Here is a 20,607-nt window from a genome sequence, read left to right on the forward strand (position 1 = left end):
TTATTTTTAAAGTAACCCGATTGTATGGCTTGGAAGAGGCTTCTCGGAAACCCGAATCTTTTCAGGTAATAATTCAGGACATGGCTTAGTTAACAGTCAATCTTTGACTTGAAGACTCCGAAACCCCCCTTTTGGCTGCATTATTATTATCAATATATAAACTATGCATTGAACTGTCATTGTCATAATTTCTAATTTGAGGGTTCAAAATATTATTGGTTTAAGTTTTTTTTTTACCGCTTTTGTCCCCCACAATGGACTTTCTGTAGTTTATTTTATGTGTGCCTGCTACGCAAGAATTTAGTCATCACTAAATTTGTACCCTGTTATGCTTTCCCATGACCTATTTAGAGACTGAAAACCTGACCCTCTAATTAACAATATGAAGAAGGTCTGTAGCTAACAACGTAGAATTCGAAAAACAGACTGAGGGACGGAGATTACTAACGGAAACCCATTTCTAACTACAGGCTAGAGTGACATCTGCCTCGCCGCTGACTAGATCCGGGAAGCCGGGTGGTTCATCGCCACCCCGTTAACAGAATTTGCGACATTCTACATGCATCTGAGAAGACTTGTAGATGTGACCATTTCGACAAATGAAATCAGTTCGGCTGCCTGTACAGAGAACAGGGGCAGAAAAAAACGTTTAACACTTTGCATTCCATAGCATACAGCACTAAAAGTCTAGCGGTAGGATGAGAAATATGTCCGATGGGAATTTTTGATTCAGTACCATCGTTCAATCAGCGTTCACTTATAGAATCTCTAGGTGTTAATGATATGAGCGTATATGAAATACTTATAAAAGGTATGAAGCAGTTGTGTCACATTGCGTGGTGTATTTTTCTGAAATTAAAGGATAGTACTTGAATTGTCTTAATATCCAAATAAATTATAAATAGGATATTATGTCAGGGTAAGCAAAAATCAGCATTTGGTGGTAGTCATGCTATAAAACATAATGCATGTAACCTAAAAAGTCGATCTGCTTTCATTAAACAGTGTGATCCATCTCCTATAACTGCTTTTCCAGTGAAGGACCCCAGCAGAAATGGAACCTGTACAAGGAAATACAGAATGCAAGGCAGCGGACTGTCATCCATGCATGGATCCGCCTTCCAACCAGTATCCAAGGAGGTGGGGGAGGGGGATTCGGAGAGGGCAGCCAGCCCTGGGCCCAACACATGAAGGGGGGACCTGCACCCTCCCCGATAGCAAATTTTACCAAGTGCCACTTTTCATAACAGATGATTACTCAAAATTTGGAACACTTTACCAAGAACCGCACCAAGAACCTCCCAACGTCCCTCCACCCATTCCCCCCCCCCCTGCTGTGAGACCTCTCCTCTGCCCCTGCTTCCAGTTACTGGTCGTGGTTCTGTGGGAGCACATGCACACAACTCCTGGGATGGCATAGCTTGCTGTCCAGCCAGTCACAACTATTCTTATTCCTTATGTTGATCCCTTCTCCTCATGAGAATGATAACAATTCCAAAATAATTATCTAAAAATATTTTGATGCGGAATAATAAAACATCATCAATAAAACCCTGAATAATATTTGTGTTTTTAAAAATGAAGGGTTATATCAGAGTTTTTCAGAAGCAACGTGACTTTATACCCCCCCCAAGCCCCCCCAGTTCAAATGCTCCCAATCCCTGCTCACCCCTTATGACGTGACCAATGCCCTCCCCCATTCCTTCAACCTCGTTTGTTGATTTTTTTTTCACTCTTATCCCCCAGCAGAACAATAACATTCCCTTTCACCCTTCAAAAGCTCCATGCCATTAATTTATTCATTCACCAGATGAAAGCAAATCTTACACATAAGCAGGGGATTTGTATCGATGAGGAAGTGACCCCTGACTAATTCAGAAGTCTTGTAACTGATGTTGGGAGGAAGTTAATTACTGGGGAAAGGTTATGCACAACTACTATTATAATTAGCTGCCTGAGGCAGATACAGTACAAATCAACCATTACATTTCTTCTCTGCGCACAAATTCAAATACAAATAATGAAGTGGCAAAGTGGGTTGGTCTTTCTGATCTTCTGGTAAACAAGTTACGTTTGGTGTTTCAGTACTGAAATATTGTATTTCTGCTATTTCCACTTTCATAGTAAATTACAGGTTCTATTTTAAACTTCAAAGTAGTTCCTCTTATCCATACCTCAAATGTAACCTTGGAGACAATTACACAATTCCTCTAATGTGTTGCAAATCATTTACACAGGAGCTGAAAAGTAGGGGAAATACAAGACAAAAAAGAACACTAGTAGGCTTGGATGTCGGACATACTTGGATTTTAAGGCCTATAGGATTTAACTAAAAACCCCAAGGTGCCTAGTACAGACAATTAAATGACATTTAATAAAACCAGCTCAGTAGTGAGATTTTTATTTATTTAATGATGAACTTGTTTATAAGCTACACATATAAATATATGTACTCTTCTAATTTTACAGAAAATACCATAGTTACATGTAAGTGGGTGTAACAGAAACTCATATTTATTCATATTCAGCAAAGGTTTGAGGTTTCAAACAGTCATATGTATACTAAGTAGTAATATTGAGAGATTTAGTTCAATATTTGAGAGACACAAGAACATTTAATAACAGGCTTGTTTTGAGGATAATGTAAGCTGCAATTTAAAGTCTTATACAGTGTCAGTCAGAAGTCTGGACACGCCAAGCCACCTACAAAGGAGAGTGATAGTGTTGCATCACATGCCCAGGTCACCTGACCTAAACACAGTAGAAATGGTTTTGGAGGAGTTTTACCAGGGAGTAAAGGAAAACAGCCAATGAGAGCTCAGCATATGTGGGACCTCCTTCAGGACAGCTGGAAAAGCATCCCAGGAGGCCATCTCATGATACTGCTGTAGAGGAGACAGTAAGGTCAGCCAGTCCCTGGAGCAATTGGGGTTAAGGGCCTTGCTCAAGGGTCCAGTAGTGGGATCACTCTGCCAACGCAGGGATTTGAACCAGCAACCTTCAGATCCCAAGTCACAGAGCTGCTCCCCCCACAACAAATTATTATTTTTAAATACTATTTTTGGTCAGTACATAATTCCATATATGTATCTTACAGTTTTGGTGTCTTTATAAATATTCTGAAATGTAGAAAATAGTACAAATTAATAGCACAATGCTTATCACAGCAGAGACACCACCGTGTCTGTGATAGTCCTTGAAGAACGGGATCTGGACAGGTCACGCGACAGTCCACACAACTTAAAATGTATTTCCTAAGGAAGCTCCTTGCTACGGAAGAAGATTAGGGCCACCATGAAAATATTATTTGAATTCCGACATTAATCTCAGAATTCTGACTTTAGAAAAAAAGTCAGAATTCTGAAGTCAGAATTCTGAGGAAAAAAAGGCAGAATTCAAATAATATTTTCATGGTGGCCCTAATCCTCTTCAGTACCTTGCTATATTTTGAAACTTATCAGAAACTTATACTAGCAGGAAACACAACAAAATGCTCAATATGACATGACCTGCCCATAAATCAAATACGTCATCATGTGCCATATATCCTAGAAAAATATTTTATATTTATATTGCTTTTTCATTGCTTTTCATGGATGTACTGTGATGAACTTTAGTGCATTTTCAGGATGGCATCGCAGACACTTTAAGCTTCAGGACTATTTTTCCCATAACCCCTCTGTTTATCACGTGGAACAGCCCACATGACTGAGTCACATGACCAAAAATGGCCGCGTTAACAGAGGAGTATTTTGACGCCTTTCAGTTGCTTTTAAAGGTAAAAACAAGATTGATGTGTCGTATCCAAGTTGCTCGTCAAAAAAGAAACGCATATAATATATGTATATATATGTTATATGTATGGTGGACGTTACGGTCTGAATATACATTTGACGCTTAGTAGTTAGCAATCAAGAAGCACCTGACAGCTACTGTTGTAGTTTGTCAGTTTCCGTTGGTTTGAGTTTTGCGATACTACAGCCTAGCTGGTGATGACAGGCAGCTCTGCAATCCTGTAACCGTCTCGTTTCCAGGCGCCTTCCAAGGACGCAGTGAGGCAGCTCTGCAGGGACAGCTTCTCCACCGGAGCTCCGGAGTCCCGGCGACTCGCTGACGAGGCGGCCGAAACCCTGTCGGTGTCCGTTGGTGAGGCTCAGCAGGTGAGCTTCACACCGAAGCCGTTTTTTTCCCAGTACGGTTCATAACCAAAGTTCTTTCCTCCTGAATGTGCCCTTTCTTGTACTCCGCAGCTTCTCAGGGCTCTGCACGCCCTCACCCGTCACGTGCTGTTCCACAGCTTAACGACCCCCGAGCAAATCCTTGCGTTGTTCCCTGATGCTTTCCATCCCAACTTGAAAAATCTAATGACTAAGATCCTTCTAGAGCACAGGTAGACGACATATCTACCTCTGAAACTGTATTGCACCTGCAAGGACCATCAATTATTTTTGGTGTATTACATAATATAGTTAAGATATTATCACACACATCTTAACCTGCTAAAAGTCAACAGCATTGCTTCTCAGTGTAGATGTTAACTGTTAAATACTTATTTTTGTGTGTTTAGCCCTGCATGGAGGAATGAAGCTCTTGCTAATCAAAGTAAGACTTTTCTTGTCTGCTGCTTTCTATGTGTTTGTTTGCCACTGATTTGCACTCAGATCTGCTTGCTTAAATTAGCATTTTCTCCTGACTGTCACAATTAGTTTCACTTCCCCGGCTGCTGGAGATGGACTGGGGGGTGGATATGAAGACCTGTTCTGATTCTGCTGGCCGCATGGCTGTACCCAGCTGCCTGCTCCACATGAAAGTGGGTAACGGACCACTGACCCCCCCCCCAGAGCATGAGTTTTGGTGCGGCCTCTCACAATGATGGACTGAATGATGCTTCATGAACCATTTGCTGTATTTTTTGATCCCACTAGATCAGGGGTGTCAAACTCATTTTAGGGTGAGGGCCGGATGAGAAGAAATGTGACCATGTGCGGGCCGAATTTATTATTATTTTTTTTTAATCATAGTGCATCAAATTACAACAAATACACTATATTCTGTAAAACTGCATTTAACAAGTCCTCAGAAACTGTTCATTAACACTCTTATTCCTTTTTAATACTACTACTACTAATAATAATGATAATAAAAAAGATTTGATATTTAATACTATTGTTCAAATCATCCCGTGGGCCGTATTGGACACCATAGTGGGCCGTATTCGGCCCGCGGGCCGTATGTTTGACACCCCTGCACTAGATGGTGCTCTCTGTTGAAAAAAGAGCACAAAGCATGCCCCAAAGCAACTCAAGAGCACCATCTAGTGGGGTCAAAAAATACAGCAAATGGTTCACTAAACGTCATTTTGTCCATCCCTACACACCACTGATCCATTATGCACTTGGTCTGACAGGTTCAAGATGCTCAGGCCCCTGGAGATGGCAGTGTGAGCCCCCTCTCCTCAGTAACTGTGGAGCTGAGCCGGGAGACACTGGACACCATGCTGGACGGCCTGAGCCGCATTCGAGATCAGCTGTCTGTGGTGGCCAGCAAATAGCTTCTGAGACCAAGCCTGACCTTGCACTTCCCTAGGGAGGAACCACCAGCTCTCTGCCAGGACGTGCTAAATCCACAGAGCACCTCACAGGGGTAGAACTGTAAATACCAGTCATTAATGCAAGGTGCAAGTGGAACCAGAGATGGAACCTGACTAGACAAAGGAGGATTCACAGTCTGTCAGCCTGAAACACCATCCAATATACTGTTGATAGGTTAAAAAGTGTTTCCTTTTGTTTTTTCTATAGCATTTACTTAGAGTAGTGTTTCCCAATCCGGTCCTCAGGGACCCACAAACAGTTCACGTTTTTGCTCCTTCCCAGTGCCCGAGGGAGCAAAAACGTGAACTGTTTGTGGGTTCCTGAGGACCGGATTGAGCAACAATTATTTGGAGGTATTAAACTGTGAAGAGAAATGTGTATCATGTTCATATCTTTTTACAGGAAAAATGGAATAACAATGTAGGATTGCTTTCTGTAATGCTTTTTAAATCTGGTAGATGTATCCATCTTTTACAGTCTGTCCCTTTGATAGCTGACAGACCGCTAATGTACAGCAGTCCAATGAAACACCTGAAAACATGCACGAAATTTGTAGGACTCGAGTTCTCACACCGGTCTGTCTGAATTCAGTATATTGTAGCATGGGTTAGTGGTCATCATGTTTAATTGCGGTTAAATGGGGCACAGACCTACATGCAGTCAGGCAAAAGAAGACTTATGTATGGGTTAGAGAAATAACATCAAAATATAATAAATATCTATATAACGTGTTTTTTTCCATCGAAGCAAAGACGCATTAACTAAATGGTTAGTCATGTCCAGTAGCACACTGCCATCTATTGGGAATATCCGGCTATTGCGCTTTTATATTTATATAAACCGTTTGTCTTTATTGCCCTCTGGTGGTTATTTCATTATTAGGTATCAGTGTATATACCCGTAATAGCTTAACGCTACACGAGTAAGTATTAAACTGTTATTTAGCTGTTGTACCATATTGCCCAAAACCTTATTCAGTGGACAAGTTCATTTGTTTTGAAGAATCATCAAATTTTCATGTTTAAAATAATTTTAATTTGTTCAGAAGGTGTTCCTCCTGTCCATGGTATCATACGTTTACGTCACAATGGTAACTTTCTTCCACCACTGCAGTGAAGCACAAAAGATGTATAAAAGGTGCTTCATGCCGCCTGTTCACTTTCTGCCGTTATACCCTATGAGGAGCATAAGAATCACATCCTTGTTTGTTTCAGACTTTGCATTCATAGAGTTATGCTCTTGTTTGTTCTTACCTCATAGATGAGTTTCGAACACAGGTGGGGCAGTGTGTGGCTCACTGGGTTAGTACGAGGTGTCCATGCGCAGACGCTTGCTGGGTCAGCAGAATCCCAGGATCACCCCAGTGTCAGCAGAATGATTTCACCGCTGAGCCCCTGAGCCAGGCCTAAACCACTATCTGCTCCAGGGACAAATGCTGCTGCTTTGGATAAGAGTCTGCTAAATGAAGATAAGGTTTACTTCATATCAATAAGCTGCTGTGCTTTAGTGAGGAAACTTTGTCAATGTAGGCGGTGAGGGCGAGGTGTGTAAATGAGAAGTAGAGGAATCTGTTATATCATTTTATTGAAAACATTATAAAATGGCATGTTCTTCCCCAACAGTCTGACACTTTACACCATTCACATTAGGTTAAACATAGTAGAAAAGTGTTTGTTCTGACCTTCGCCACTCCTACACACTGGATGGAGTTGGAGTAAAGAGTAAATTAGTAACAGAAGCACAGTAGGGGGAGCATGTGGAAATAAACTGATTTTACTCATATCCTGCCAACCTCACTGGGACTCTCCTCTGCATACAGACAGGCAAGATATTCTGAAAGCAGAACTACCAGGCAAGCAGAAATAATGATCAGATTGGTCCCCCGACTTTTCTGAGGCTCTATGTATAAGATGGCTACATACTGATGACCTCAGTACTTCAACCCAATTTCCTGTTAAGGCAGTCTAAACATCTCAAGAAGAGGGCCTATTATTCTCAGAAAAGCAAAAAGAAAAGCACTTGTATCCAGTGTTAAAACATGACAAAAGTTTGTTTAAAAAAAAAAAAAAATCATTATTTGCATGTTTAAAATACTCAGTAATCCATGAGACCTTACAGTAGAAGCTAATCAGTTTGGCGTAACAGAAAGCCCATTTACAAACTTTTGTAGAATAATCAAACATCCCACAGCATGAACACCTTGGCATTTAAATACGAGCCCAGTTCATATCAATATTAGACATTACATTCATGATAAGACAGTAATGGCAAACAGCATTTCCTATGCAACATTAGGCATTTTTTTAACTACTAAACACTAAGAATCACCGAACTGTGGTCAAAAGTCCCCTGAATGAGGCACATGGATATTCAAACACAACACAGTCCACTAGCTGGTGATACACACGGCCAAGAAAGCAAAACACAAAGTCTATTTCACAACTGTGATCCTGCGCAGCACTAAAATCAGGACTAAATTTCACTGTTGTCTACTAAAGGGCAGGGGACACATCGCTGACCTTAGTCTCAGGCCTCAACCACATGATTCAAGGAGTATCAACACTGATGTCCTGAAACCTAATTTCAGCCTGAGGTTCCCACTGTATTTACAGATTAATATCAATCAATGGATTTATGAGTGTTGGGCCAATGTGTTAATAAGGTATGTGTAGTGAAGCATGAGGCTAGGCTATGTAGCAGCGTCTCAGTGCGGAGGCTGTAACTACTCATTGGGGGTCTGATGGACCCTCTTTCCTGAGGTCTAGCAGGACTACAGTCACCCGTTTACTCTGGGGAAATTTGGCGGTGGCTTATTTGGATCTCATGTGCTTCTGCTTGTTTGGATCTGGCTACCACTAGTGTGATTGTCCTCACTCGCTGAGAGTGCGCGCACACGAGTGCGCGTGCGTACGTCCGCTTTATGCACACAGGCCTCTAATGTAGTAACAGCCATTTTACAGATTTACACTGTAAGTAGAGATTTGTTTCAAGCTCATGCAGAAGAGTTTACAGAAACACTACAAAAGCAAACAGAAATGACAGAACCTGCATTACTGTCCATAATACACATATGCCAGAATGAGCATGTTTATGGTAAATTGCACCTTGGCCTCTTGAACATAGCTCCCCCTAGCTTCCATGGCCGATGTTGCATAGCAGCAGAAAACAGACTCACTCCTACTTTTAGTGTCAACAATGAGGCAGGTGGAAGTGACAACAGGAGGAAACAGACAACCTCTATTAGAAGAGACGGTCACTGTTTGTGTCTGTTTCTTTTTTAAAGCAGGACCCCTTGGAGCTGGGAAGCCAGGTGTAGGAGAGGCTGGGACGGCCAAACCAGGCCAGCAGCAGCGTTTCTCACATGCACGAGCACACACACGTATACGCACGTGGGCAGGCGGCCCCACACATCCAGACGCTAATCAGCCGACGGGGACACAAACACCAACAAGCTGGTCAGATCCAGACAGCCACTGCCTTATTTGCATGTCAAAGGGATCCTCCCGGATCACCCAGTTAACCCACCAGAGACTCACTGCTACGTCACACCTGTGTGCTTCATGCTTTACTGGCAGGCCAGGGCTCAGTAGTGTCTCCCCCCTCGCTATCCAGGGGAATTACTCACACACACCCCATTACTACTCTTCATTTATGACTTGAACCACTTCATAGCTTAAACCCAGGGGTATCCCCCCCTCCCAACTGCATTATTGAATGTGCAAGATAAATGCACATATATAACAACGAATCAACCCCTCCCCACCAATGTCAAAGGCTAACCCCACCCAAAGATGAGGCTCCGCCTTGTGATTGGCTTCACCCCCCTGCTTGTTTTGTGTGATATTAACAGTGAAGAGCCCAACTGGAATGACTGTCAGGTAGGTAACCACACACACACACAGACACTCTCTCTCTCTCTCCCCCCACCAGGGTGTCTGCAAGCAGCACTACAGTGTTTGTTCCTATACTCAAGTCCACCCTCACCCTAATCTTGACAGCCTGCCCACCCCACCACACCCTACCCTACCCTGCCCCACCAGCCCCCCTTCAGGACTTCCTGTTCCTCATTGACTCAGAACTCCCGTTGAGCTTGGCACGCCCGCTGCTGGTTGCCACGGCGCCGTTGTCGAGGACTCGCTCCCTCTCCCCCACTCCTTCCTGCCTGCGGCGTCGCGTTTCCTTGTAGCGTAGCGTGATGTCCCTGCGGCCAGGAGGACACATCACATACTCATACCAACAAGTGTGAATTGAAACCTCGCCCAGCTGAAACTGGTATAGCCAGTATGGATGTGTGTGTCAGTATGTTCCTTATTCACCTCTGGACTAGATTTGAGTATGGCTGCAGTGGTGTGCTGGTCATCATGGTGACCAAGAGGGCAGGGCTAAGTGTTTCCTTGGGGATGGGTGAGTTATGCCCCCAGTTGGGCATGGCTTACCGGATGAAGAACCTCCATAGCGTCCAGGTGAGGATGAGGAGAATGCCCAGGATCCAGCACTGTGTGATGAAGAACGGGATTGGCAGCATGATAGTGTTGGGATCGTATTTCACCACGATGAGGAACTCAGTGACTGTGATGGCTGCCACCAGCCAGGCCTGCTGCCCCAGCTTCTTGTGGAACTTCCTGGAGGTCAAGGAAGAAACCTACACGTGTTCAAGTGCTCAAAAAACCATCCACATCACCCTGAACAACGCGCCCTTCTGCACGGCACGCGTGAGCATCCGGAGCCCACGACTCACGGGTCGTCCATGAAGTCGTAGATCTCTCTCATGGCCACGCCGCCCACATTGACGAAGAAGACAAGGCGCAGCAGCACCAGGTAGTGCTCGGGCGGCATCCACAGCACGAACTTCAGGTAGAAGGTGTTGAGCTCCGCCAACAGGAACTGCAAGGGAGAGTGGCTGCCTCATATACCAGCAGGGACGTGACGCACCAGCAGGTGGCGTGGTGATTAATGACTCAAGGTCAGGGGCGTTTTAGCTGAATTACTCCAAATCAGCTTCAGACAGAGAAAGCTGTCAGCTAAGCACCTGTACCACCTACACCCTCGCCTGACCTTGGGCACACGTGGAGCTCCGAGCTCACCATGAAGATGATGCCTAACACGGCCAACCAGCGACGCAGGTTGGACGCCGGTTTCCACTCAAACTTCACCCAGCTGTAGGGTGTGAACTGGAAGGCGATTCTCTTGATCTTCCCCCTAAGGAGCACAGAGTGGCCATCCAGCAACATTTCATCTACTAACAGGATACAGGACCGACATTTTTTGTAACAGTATATTTCTGTTATAGTGGGAAAAATGTGCTGGGGGTGGGGGTTAGATGCCATACTTGTAGGTGGGGATGTTCCACAGGCCTTGCCACTGGTATGGCTTCATGGAGAGCCAGCCCAGGGTCTTCATGCCACAGTAGATCCCTAGACCGTTGCACACCAGCACATCCATTATCCACTGGAGATTAGTGGGAAAAGTAAGTCATATGTTAATGATGATGAACAACAGGATCTAACGGCACAATGAGGAACCCAGACTGACCCGGAAAGTGAATAATTTTTGAGATTTTATCTAAAGACTTAATTCAAGAAGCCATAAGCGTGACTGACGGAGGCTGTGAATGTGAACCAGGTAAATACAGAGTGGGGGGGGAGGGGGTTACGTACATGGTCCCACCAGCACTCTGAGAAGTTGGGCAGCTGATGCTCCAGGCTGTATTCCAGGAACTCGAACATGACACTGATGATCATGCACATCCACCAGTCCCGGATCATCAGCGTCTGACAGTGCAAACAGGGTCTTACGTGACATCGCAGCACGTCGATGCGGTTTTGTCACACTGGCCTCCAAAGCCACGACCACCATCATCAAGACCACAGTTAGGATCCTGTCTCACTAAAGCTCACGTCACTTCCTGCAGTCACTATCCTGTCTGCGTCGCTATAGCTATCGACCGTCATCACATCTTTTGTTTGAGAACCTTCTGGAATCATAAAACATGCACGGCAAGTGCACAGGTGCAGACATATTTCTATAAACACAGATATACCCTAAGGTGGCCAATCCAGTCCTTGGGGACCCATAGTCAATTCATGTTTTTGCTCCCTCTGAACTCCTGGCCAGACAGCCCACATTTTTGCTCCCTCCAAACTCTGGGATCTGGGAGGGAACAAAAATGCGCGCTGTCCATGGGTCCCCAAGGACCGGATTGGGAAACACAGTCCTAAGGTTTCATAGGGATCCCACTGAAGACCCACCTTGATGTACCAGCCCAGGAAATGAGCAGGAACAAAGCCGTCCATCTTGTCCTGAAAGGGAAAGCGATGTCACTGATATCAGCATGATAGTACATTAAGTGACTGATAATGTATGACATGGAAAGTTGGACACAGTGGGTGTGTGGGCAGGCAAATGATCCAGGTTTCCTAACCACACACCATGCTCCCTTAATTAGAAAATAACATCCTCAGTGAGTGAGTCTGCCGCTAGTGGTTAACGGTCGGTGGTTTGTGCAGAGGGGGTGTGCAAAAGGAATACTTGTGGTTAAGCATGACATATGCTGTAAACCGCGGCGGGGGAGGTCAGTGATGACAGGAGGCCACTGTGACTCTAGGTGACGCGCCGGGAATGGGCCTTACCCAGATGTTGTGAAAGGGGTCTGTGATGTTGCCCGGGTCATAGATGAGACAGTTGCCCCCATAGTCTCTCTCTGGCAGTGGCACCCCAAGCTTGGGGTCGATCCACTTCATAAACTGCCGGCCGTCGTGAACCGTCTGGCGGGGGGAGACGCACATTATATTTTGATGTTATTTCTCTAACCCATACACCAAGTCTTCTTTTGCCTGACTGCATGTAGGTCTGTGCCCCATTTAACCGCAATTAAACATGATGACCACTAACCCTTGCTACAATATACTGAATTCAGACAGACAGGTGTGAGAACTCCAGAGTCCTGCAGATTTTGTGCATGTTTTCAGGTGTTTCATTGGACTGCTGTACATTAGCGGTCTGTCAGCTATCAAAGGGACAGACTATAAAAGATGGATACATCTACCAAATTTAAAAAGCATTACAGCAAACAAACCCACATTGTTATTCCATTTTCCCTGTAAAAAGATATGAACACGATACACATTTTTCTTCAGTTTAATTTGTCTAAATTAACGCTGTAAAAAAGGAAACCTTCTTTTTAAACTAGTAATCAGTATATTGGATGATGTTTCAGGCTGACAGACTGTGAATCCTCCTTTGTCTAGTCAGGTTCCATCTCTGGTTCCACTTGCACCTTGCATTAATGACTGGTATTTACAGTTCTACCCCTGTGAGGTGCTCTGTGGATTTAGCACGTCCTGGCAGGGAGCTGGTGGTTCCTCCCTAGGGAAGTGCAAGGTCAGGCTTGGTCTCAGAAGCTATTTGCTGGCCACCACAGACAGCTGAATTACTACTATCACAGTGACTATCGCTTTCCCTAACCCCCTCCTCTCCCCCGCCCCCATCAGTCACTGCCATCACTGGGAGAGAGCATCATGTCTGGTGATCAGCCGATAGGCCTGAAGCCCGAAGCACAGCTACACTGACAGGCAGGCGAGACAAACAAACAAATAAGTTGAAATAAATTGACAGTAATTTTTTTTTTTTTTTTAACTTTGGGTCTCACCTGGAAGAGGATGAAGATGAGGAAGAGCTCATAGACCACGGACACACACAGCCAGAAGCGCCAAAAAGCTGTTAGGGAACCAGATACACACTCAGTTTTCAATGGCAAGAGTAACAGCCGTTTGTGTGTATGTGTGTCTGAGAGATAGACGCTCCTCTACTTACGAACAAGATACGTTCCGAACGGCCGTTCGCAACTTGAAATGTCTGTAAGTCGTTATTCACCATCATTTTAAGGGTATACGCAAGTACAAAGAACCAGGATGCTGGGAGTACGCACGCTACGCTGCTGTGCGGCGGGAGTAGCGGCCAGAAGTTGTACTAGGCGGAATTGATGCGCAGAAAAAAAAATTGACGGACAGGAAACAGGAGCCCAATGAACACAATTTGGACTTACAGTCCTCTTCGTTCGTATGTCTGAAAGTTCGTAAATAGAGGAGCGTCGGTACAGCTGGATTTCAGCTGCTACGTGCCTGCGTGTGTTTTTTGTAATCATTTCATTGTAGGAACCAGATTTTCCCACAATGTGATAAAAACCTGTAACTTTTTAACTTGTGGGACATTCTTTCAGTCCCCACAAGCATAACCTGAATTCTATAAAAATCTATGAATGCAATCAAAAAATTCAAAATTTACTTATGGTTAAGATTAAGGCTGGGTAGGGGTTAAGGTTTTCATAGTTTAGATTAGGGTTAGGCGTGTGTGTGTGTGTGTGTGTGTGTGTCTGTGTGTTGTGTGTGACGATACCACTGCACTTAGCCAGCACCATGCGCCCTGGCACACACGACCACTTTAACAAATGAATGTTACAACAACATCATTTTAGCGTAAAGCCAGCTGAGGGATCCCCGGCGGTGAGGGGGGTCCTACAAGTTCTGCAGGGTTTGCAGGTTTTTTTTGTGCCAACATTACATACAATAATAAGTCATTGTTTGAACAGACAACACCAGTGGCAGATGGGAAACATTTAATAATTCATGTTGGGGTTTGATTATTTTATTGAGTTTTCTTTTCAGGTAAAAGGAATGTTGGAATGGAATTTCTTGTGATTTATTTTACGAAACAGGATGTCAGTCAAATATGTGGAACAGGATGGATGGTGTGTCTGTGTCGATGATTTAGGGACCTTTCTTGACCTCTCAACAGCAAAGGAACTGGTTTTTCTGCATGTCCTCTATAACTCAAGACTACCTGCACTGGGTGTATCACTGCCTCCTCTGTCTCCCTCCCACCCTATCAAGACGCTCCTGAGAAGTTTGTACTTGTATCGCAGCTGCACTGGCAATTATGTATATCCCTTGACAATGAATGCAGTTGCTTTCCCAGGGTCAAAGCAGAATTGCAAGAATCACAGGACACTCCTGTGCACGTCATCTTAAACACTCCGCTAGACAGGACACAGCCCGTCCGCACCAGTGTAACCAATGTGTAATTACAGCTCTGAAACACAGACCTCTTCAGTGTGTCTTCTGTGCCCTCAACTGACTGTGAAAGCATGGAAGGATTTATTGTTCGTCTCTTATAAACTCGACGATCGTAGCTGTGACAGTTCTTCCAAACGTGTATTACAGGTTTTGAACAAGGAATCATAAAAGCTCAAATTGCGTATACATGTGTATGTACATACAGTTTGCATGTTTAGGAAACATTAAAACTACACTTTCGCTGTTGTGTTGAACAGGCTATGTTCCCAAAGGGCCCGACTGCCCAGCCCAGCTCCGCACCAAGCACGAGGCAGCTTGGCGCTCTGACATCTGCAAGCGCCGACTGTGACCACTGCCGCGGGGGACCCTGACTGCCCTGCAGTCGTGTTCACGGGGTCCCGCCCCGCCTGACACGGCACGGCACGTACCTGGGTGTGGTCGGGTGAAGGGCCCATCTTTGGCCTGCGTGACTCCGAAGCAGAGGAACACCAGGATGCTGGCGATGATCCCCCTGCACACAAACGGGCAGAGGGGCCAGGGTGAGCTGGCTGTACCGACGGCAGCAGATCGGACCACATTAGTGCTGGTGGTGCAGTGGTTAGTGTAGCTGCCTTCAAAGCCAATGCAAAGAGCTTTGGGGGGGCAGCATGTGGCTTTGCTAAGCCTCTGTGCCTGTGATGGGAAATTCGCCAGCAGGGTGGGAGGGATATGTGACCAGAAGCAATCCAGAAGCATTCCAGAAGCAATCCAGAAGCAATCCAGAAGCATTCCAGAAGCATTCCAGAAGCATTCCAGAAGCATTCCAGAAGCATTCCAGTGTACCTGCATTGTTACTTGTACAAATCGCAAAAATAAAGGATCATTTCATTTCACCACACAGAGGGGACGTAGACTCCCACGATGCACAAGAGCCCCTTCCCATGTGATGACAGTATCCCTGACTAATATCCCCTCCCTCCCTTTGGGTTGGGACAGGTGAACATCACAGAGGGAGACGGCACACGGATCGCTGTAATCCGCCCATCTGGGCAGTAATCCAGTTAGCAGCGTTGGGACAGCAGGCACACTGCCAACTGCACCACCTCAGCAGGGCTTTGGTGGTGGAGGCCCCGCCTACAAAATGACTGTGCATGTAAGCTAAGGGCCCCCACAGAGTGTGACTGTGCTAATGAGCTCCTGCCTGTAATCTTGCTCAGATAAGTTTAACCTGTGTGTGACAGGCCTTGCCCAGCCCTGAGCAGTATGGGACCCGCCCCACCCTCTGCCCCACCTCATGCATAATGCCCTCACCCCCCAAGAAGTAATACAGGGAAGTACCACCACTTAACAACCATTATCCACTCCGGAACAAATCCTGGCTTATAAGCCTGAACACCTACTGGATAATAATCCCTTTATTATTCCTATGCTCAGTCGTGGCCCTTATCTAGGGCGCATATACAACCTGAAGGCTATTTCTGTCATGCACACAGTCCAAATATCCACTCATGCAGGTGAATGTTTATTGGGCAAACTGATCTACTATGCCTTTCCCCTCATTACCAGATCAAAGTGTTTGACGACCACAAGTAACCCTTCACTATAACTTTAACTATTAACTATAAGTTCTTGGTTGAACACCAGACATGAAAGACTATAACCTACACAGAAAACAGACAATTTCCCTTTCCATAGGTACTGACCACCTATGCAAAGTGAGACAGACCCACTGTTGAGTCTGCATTCTGATCTGTCAAATTGCGACTTAAAACTGAGTTAAACTGAGGCACAGGGTCAGCCAATAAAATGAAATTACACAGCTCATATTACTGCCCCTGAAAATTATTTTTGCACTGTTTATCAGGGCACTACATTTGACCAATTTAAGTATTTGTAGCAAATTATCTAAAAACAGGGTCAGGTGAGATGCGTAACCGTGGTGATGACACTGACCTCTTAGTGTTGTAGGCTGTGTCCTGGGGTGTCTCTTCCAGCAGGGTGACATAAACCAAAGCACAAGTGAGGATGAACAGCACCGTCAGGGTGTGAGCCCTCCTGCAGAAAGAGAGACAAGGGGTGAGACTTCTTACCTCAGTGCTGCTGGGTACAGCAGGGAAATGACTGTGATTCGATGGTGGGCTGCAGTAAGACGTAGGAAGGGATAAAGACCGAAGAGAGGAGACCAGCACCATGGTCTAGAAACGACCTCACAATGAGGCAGAGGCAGGCAGGTCTGCGGCACTGGACGGAGGCAGAAAGAGGACTGCTACTGGGAGAGAGGGAAGCCCCGGGGATACCGAGGGAGAGGCGGACTGACCATGGTCACTGGTCGCCGAACAAGAAAGACCTGTCCCAGTGTAAGCAACACATGAAGACGGGGAGCACAGGGCAGGACAATCCATCAGCGGCCCCTTGCTGCGGGCAATTTACTTACGTCTATAAATACTACGCGATAAAAAAAAAAAGAAACAGGTAAACCAGAGGCGTTCTGGATTTCTTTGCAAATCACTGAACTGCCTTCAATTTTAGCTAAATTTATTTGATGAAGATTTATATTAAGTAGAGTTCGCAGGGATCGATGGAACAATAAAGGAGTGTTTACCAAGGCAGGGAGCAAAAATGTGGACTGTCTGCAGGTCCCCGAGGACCGGATTGGGAAACACTGCAGCAGAACATTACACAAGATTACTGCCAACAACTTGTGCTTAAAATTGGAAACAAATGAACAGCATAGTAGGTTGATTTAGAAAATGAATTTTAGGGTATGGGGGCTCAGGGAATCTCATTCTATACATTTTTGCAGTGCTGGTGGCCCCCAGAGAGGAGGCCCAAAGACTTGCTGTCACAGCAGAGCCCAAGACTAAGAGAATAAGCTGTTGTTGCTTAGCGCCACAACCATTCCAACACAAACTGAAACCATGCAACTGATCAGCACCAAGTCGCCGGCTGGCGCCATGTTCAGCGAACTAAACCGCTATTGTTAGCTTTTGCGACAGGAGACCATAATTAGCCTTTAAAATTATCCGTGGGCCATTCGTAGTTGGCTAATTTTCGCCTTCATTCTTGGTATCCGCAGGAAGATAATAGTAATGATAATGACTGTTTAGGGCAGTTGACCTGTGCGTGTAATAACGTGTGTAAACAGTGTACTCCAGTTGAAAGCCTGCCGGCAATCCATTGCCCATAAACAGTGGACAAGATACATCTATCACACAGGCTAATAAGATCAGCCCATATTTCTGAGAAGAGGCATTGAAGACTTTGGCTGACAGGTACAGGTGTACCCAGTCTAGACCGACACACAACCAGGTAAGAGGACTGGAGTCATCGTCCTGGCTACTTTGGATGTAGGTAAGCAAACTGAAAAAACAGGACATAGGCAACAGGACCTTAGCTGAACAGTGCTATCCTCTCAGAGAAACAGTGGTTAGAAGTTTATGACACCCTCCTCCAAAGCTAATCTCCCCAGTCCACATATTTCCACCGAAAGCGGTCCAGCCTACAGCAAGTGATGGCTCCCAGTGCACCCTGCCCGGTTCTGAAGTCAGTCAGAATTAGATTAATATGCACACCACAAAGAATCCTGTTGAACCAGACGCTGTTCCCACCACGACACCAGTGCTTGTTTCTGCTTGCGTGTTCCATTTCCGAACATTCTGCATTTGACTGAAGACGCAAGCAATACGGAGTGTTCAATGGGGCTGCTTTAGGCAGCACATCGGCAGTGTAAGAAACTAGCTATACTGGGACTTTGGAGAGATGCCTACAGGTCCCCACCCCCCTGCAATTACCTCACAGCCTTCCACCCAACCTATTGGGACATGTCTGTCGGCTCAGACATCTAATGGAATTCCCGAGTCTTTTCTGCAGAGGTAGCAGGAATGAAGACAGAGCCTGAGGAGGAGGCTGATTCCACAGAGACACCCGTCGGCTGGCTTTCCGTAACAATCTGCTCGCGTTCTGCCCACATGACGGCTGCACGTCACTCACAGGGTGAACGATCACCGAGCTCGGTTAGAAGCACTGCTGTGTGTATTCAGCCGCAGTACTGTGTCTTACGAAAACAAAGCGGGGGTTGGGGGCAAGTTCAGCTTTCAAGTTCACAGAGCTGAGGTCTTGCAGTTGCCCTTGATGCTGACGCCTGAATTTCAGTGGGAAAGAAGTATCCAAGAAATGGGTTCCCCAAACCACAAACATATACTTTCTTAAAAGGAAGCAGTTTTTAATTGACTGATATGATCAGCAGATTGAGCCAGACACCACTGAATGAGAATTGTTATTAAGGCTGAGTGATATAAATCGGGCTACATGACAGGTACATTAGAGCCATATGAGAGAAACGGACACAACTCAGCTCCCTGGCGTAGCCGTGAATCGTCGAAGCGTTAATAACTGCCATGGATAATAACAGACACACAGATAATGGACAGGACATAGTGACACTGCCACGACCCAGTGACCCCTTGGACACACCATACTGGGATTATTCAAAAACCTATTTATAGACTATACAGCCACTGTATTAATAAATGAAGTGGACTCAGTCCATAGATATTAGCATTTTAAATAATTGAACATCACTGAAATACAAAGCAATGCAACAAATTTCAGAATGGATGTGAGGCATTGCAGCACAGTAAATAAGCCCAAACCTTAATTTGACTAGTTTACTTTAATCAAACATTAGGGATGGGACCCTGTGCTAAAACAACAGCTTGAAGCTTGAACAGAAAAATCAGCACGACTAGTCTAAACTCAGACGTACAGCAAAAAGTCCATTTGAATATAGCTGGGCATACAGTGCGGGATACACTAGAGAAAAGGCGTCCTGCAAAGGCACTCACCAGAAAAACGTGTTGGTTCCGTCATCGTAGACTTCACACTCCGCCGACTTCCAGGGGGTACCCTCCCGTAACCCTATCTTTGCAGACCTAATTTTGGGCATCGTGGCAGCTATCGACTCTTCGGAGCCACCAGATGGGTTCGGGTCCAGCGGCCCGTTGTTGAGCTGCTCCTCCGCTTCGGCGGATCTCCCGGCGACGAGCATCGTGCCGCCTCTCCTGGACTCAGGCTTGGTCATCGCGTCCCTTATAAGTCCCTCCGGTCGGCAGTCTCCGTCCAGACAGTTATTATTATACTGTAATAATGCTGCGTGTCATCTAAAGCGACCCCACCCAGGCGAATGTCAGCATCAAGACCTGGATCCTGCAAGATAATATCTGTAACGAAGCGCGTGCTTTAAGTATCATACCTGCTATTTTCTGTCATGAAAGTTTTCATTCATCACCTGCAAATGGAAAGCCAGCTTTGGATCGACCCCAGCCCTCACTAATCGCTCGGCCCAAGCGTGATCTCATCTACGATGAAATGGCCCACGATCCCTTGGCTGTATGCGCATAAACTCCTAAAGTGGACTTTAAAGGGACGATGCTGTTGTAACAGCACGAAACTGTCTGCGGCGAAGGCTTCGACTGGAAGCCTACATTTAAAACAGACCCTTTATATAAAGATTATATTTTTTAAGTCCGAACTTACCTATCCAGCTCAGGGTAGAGGATGTCAAGGGACATTTACTTGACAGCTGCGCCGGGACTGATTCTCCTAGGTGCGCATCCGAATGTCATTCTGCGCTGCTAGTTAACCCCACACGTCGGTAACTAGCTTGGGTTTAACCATAACGCAGATGCCAGCCTGGTCACCAGCTTGTGCGCGACCTGCCCAATACATGCGTCGCCGACTGGCTACACACCTTTCGCATACGGGCAAAATAAAAAAAGTCCCTCAAATATTTCCTTTTTAACTAAGTTAGAATCTCTGTCAAAAAATTAAAACGGCGAGATGGGTTACGCCTCGTCTTTGTAGTAATTCTCGACACCAAGCGGGCTTTTTTCCTCCCCCCTTCGTTCGTATGTATAGACTATGCGGCTTAGCGCCAACCTACTACCGTTGAACTGAGGGCTAAGCGG

At 45.5% G+C, this 20,607-nt stretch overlaps 2 protein-coding genes across 4 annotated transcripts; one reads left to right on the plus strand and one right to left on the minus strand.

Annotated features, from left to right (window-relative positions):
* Positions 1–3,644: 3,644 nt before the first annotated feature.
* On the plus strand, positions 3,645–6,444 carry commd9 (COMM domain containing 9). Of its 2 annotated transcripts, none has more exons than XM_023842163.2 (6): positions 3,645–3,778; positions 4,035–4,160; positions 4,251–4,390; positions 4,568–4,602; positions 4,707–4,810; positions 5,408–6,444. In XM_023842163.2, exons 1-6 carry the CDS (start codon positions 3,728–3,730, stop codon positions 5,549–5,551), a joined length of 600 nt encoding a protein of 199 aa, XP_023697931.1. In that variant the 5' UTR covers positions 3,645–3,727; the 3' UTR covers positions 5,552–6,444. The 2 variants fall into 2 exon arrangements, with proteins under 2 accessions (XP_023697931.1, XP_023697932.1); XM_023842164.2 differs by having other exon boundaries at positions 4,568–4,587; positions 4,695–4,810.
* A 714-nt stretch (positions 6,445–7,158) lies between these two features.
* On the minus strand, positions 7,159–20,607 carry ptdss2 (phosphatidylserine synthase 2). 2 transcript variants are annotated; one of them, XM_023842161.2, is made up of 13 exons: positions 20,177–20,607; positions 19,486–19,846; positions 16,595–16,696; positions 15,091–15,173; positions 13,240–13,307; positions 12,221–12,355; positions 11,840–11,890; positions 11,249–11,362; positions 10,921–11,039; positions 10,676–10,790; positions 10,330–10,475; positions 10,028–10,213; positions 7,159–9,792 (listed from the first exon to the last, which is right to left on the minus strand). In XM_023842161.2, exons 2-13 carry the CDS (start codon positions 19,719–19,721, stop codon positions 9,639–9,641), a joined length of 1,509 nt encoding a protein of 502 aa, XP_023697929.1. In that variant the 5' UTR covers positions 19,722–19,846; positions 20,177–20,607; the 3' UTR covers positions 7,159–9,638. The 2 variants fall into 2 exon arrangements, with proteins under 2 accessions (XP_023697929.1, XP_023697927.1); XM_023842159.2 differs by having other exon boundaries at positions 19,486–19,860.

This window comes from Paramormyrops kingsleyae, chromosome 13 (assembly GCF_048594095.1).
Source record: "Paramormyrops kingsleyae isolate MSU_618 chromosome 13, PKINGS_0.4, whole genome shotgun sequence".
Lineage (NCBI taxonomy): Eukaryota > Metazoa > Chordata > Actinopteri > Osteoglossiformes > Mormyridae > Paramormyrops > Paramormyrops kingsleyae.